This window comes from Neophocaena asiaeorientalis, unplaced genomic scaffold (assembly GCF_003031525.2).
Source record: "Neophocaena asiaeorientalis asiaeorientalis breed wild unplaced genomic scaffold, Neophocaena_asiaeorientalis_V1.1 scaffold993, whole genome shotgun sequence".
NCBI classification, from domain to species: domain Eukaryota; kingdom Metazoa; phylum Chordata; class Mammalia; order Artiodactyla; family Phocoenidae; genus Neophocaena; species Neophocaena asiaeorientalis.
The window spans coordinates 265,690-267,415 of NW_020173041.1; the positions used below are offsets into that span (position 1 = coordinate 265,690).

The following is a 1,726-nucleotide window of genomic DNA, read 5'->3' on the forward strand; positions in this document are numbered from 1 at the left end:
AATAAAATAAATTTATATAAAAAAATATTTTCCCAATACAGAAAACCTCAGGATCAAATGGCTTTACTGGCGAATTCTATCAAAATTTTAAAGAAGAATTAATACCAATCTTTCTCAAACTCTTCCAAAAACAAAAACAAAAATCCTCCCAAAATAAAAAAATAAAGAGGGAATACTTCCAAAATTATTTTATCAGACCAGCATTATCCTGATATCAAAGTCAAGTAAAGACACTACAATAAAACTATAGATCCATATCCCAATAAATATAGATGCAAAAATTCGTGACAAAATAATAGCAAACCAACTTTATAACACTTAAATAGGATTATATACCACAACCAAGTGGAATTTACCCTTGGGATGCAAGGCTAGTTCAACCTATGTAAATCAATAAATGTCATATACCACTTTAATAGAATGAAAGGTAAAAATCCTATGATCATTTCGTTAGATGCAGAAAAAGTATTTGACAAAATGTAACATCCTTTCATGATTAAAAAAAAAACCTCAAGAAATTGGTTATATAAAAAACGTATCTCAGAGGGCTGCTCCGCAGGTCAGGGAGGCCACCAGCTGGAGCCATGACCCCGAAACTGCGCACCGCGCTCGTTTTCAGCGGCTTCATCTCCCTGATCGGCGCCGCCTTCTACCCCATCTACTTCCGGCCCCTAATGCGGCTGGAGGAATACCATGGGGAAACTGAGGCTCAGCAAGGTTGTTCAACATGCCCAAGGACACACAGCTAAGAAGGAACAAGCCATAAATCGAGCTGGTATTGTCCAAGACATGCAGCCACCAGGGTTAAAAGTGTGGTCGGATCCATTTGGCAGGAAATGAAAAGGCTATCACCACCTCTGATTATGAAAGTAGACAGTCTTCATGCTTTCAGTTCTGCAGCAAGTACAATAAATCACCTGGCTGAAGAACGATGGCTGGGGAAGAAAACTCTAGAAGGCTATAAAGACGAGTACTGTGCACCAGGATTAATTCCCTTCTTAAGTATCAAAAGAACCCTGAAACAAATCACACCATTACAAAGGTTTTCATGACTTGGTTTCTTTTCTAAAAATGAAGTTTTCTCACCCAGCTGGGTTTGGAGGTGATCTACTTATTATTCAGTCTCTACCTCTTACCCACCTGAGCTGTGATATGAATACAAGCAACCAGTAGACTTGGGAAGATCCTAGTCTGTTTTGCCCATCTTCCAAATAAGAAGTTTCAGTGAAAAACCACTATACTGAGCAGCCTCATAGGGCTCTTTGAAAATGTCAAAGTTCATAAAACTCTTTGAGGACAAGAATAAACAGTTCAACTCAACTATCTCATAGGGTTGCTGCATGTTGAAAAATAAACAAATATGAAGCAAATCAAACTAAGTGGGTATGCATGCCTAGTAGAAATCATGTTGAATTAACTGAAGTGAAAATGTGAATATTAAAATGATTTCTTTTTACTTCAAAAAAAAAGAACGTATCTCAACATAATAAAAATCATATGAGACAAGCCTGCAGCTAACATCATAACTCAAGGGTGCAAAGCTAAAAACTTTTCCTTTAAGATCGGGAAAAAAACAAGGGAGCCCATTCTCACCCCTCTTATTGAACATAGTACTGGAAGTCCTAGCTAGAGCAACTAGGCAAGACAAAGAAATAAGAGGCATCTAAATCAGAAAGGAAGAAGTCAATTGTCATTATTTACAGATGATATGACAGAAAGGCCTACA

At 37.4% G+C, this 1,726-nt stretch overlaps 1 protein-coding gene across 1 annotated transcript; it reads left to right on the forward strand.

The window, feature by feature from the left end:
* The first annotated feature begins 584 nt into the window (after positions 1–584).
* On the forward strand, positions 585–840 carry LOC112398346 (small integral membrane protein 20-like). Its single transcript, XM_024742835.1, has 2 exons — positions 585–688; positions 744–840. The coding sequence occupies exons 1-2, from the start codon at positions 585–587 to the stop codon at positions 838–840; spliced, it is 201 nt and encodes a 66-aa protein (XP_024598603.1).
* The last annotated feature ends 886 nt before the right edge of the window (positions 841–1,726 follow it).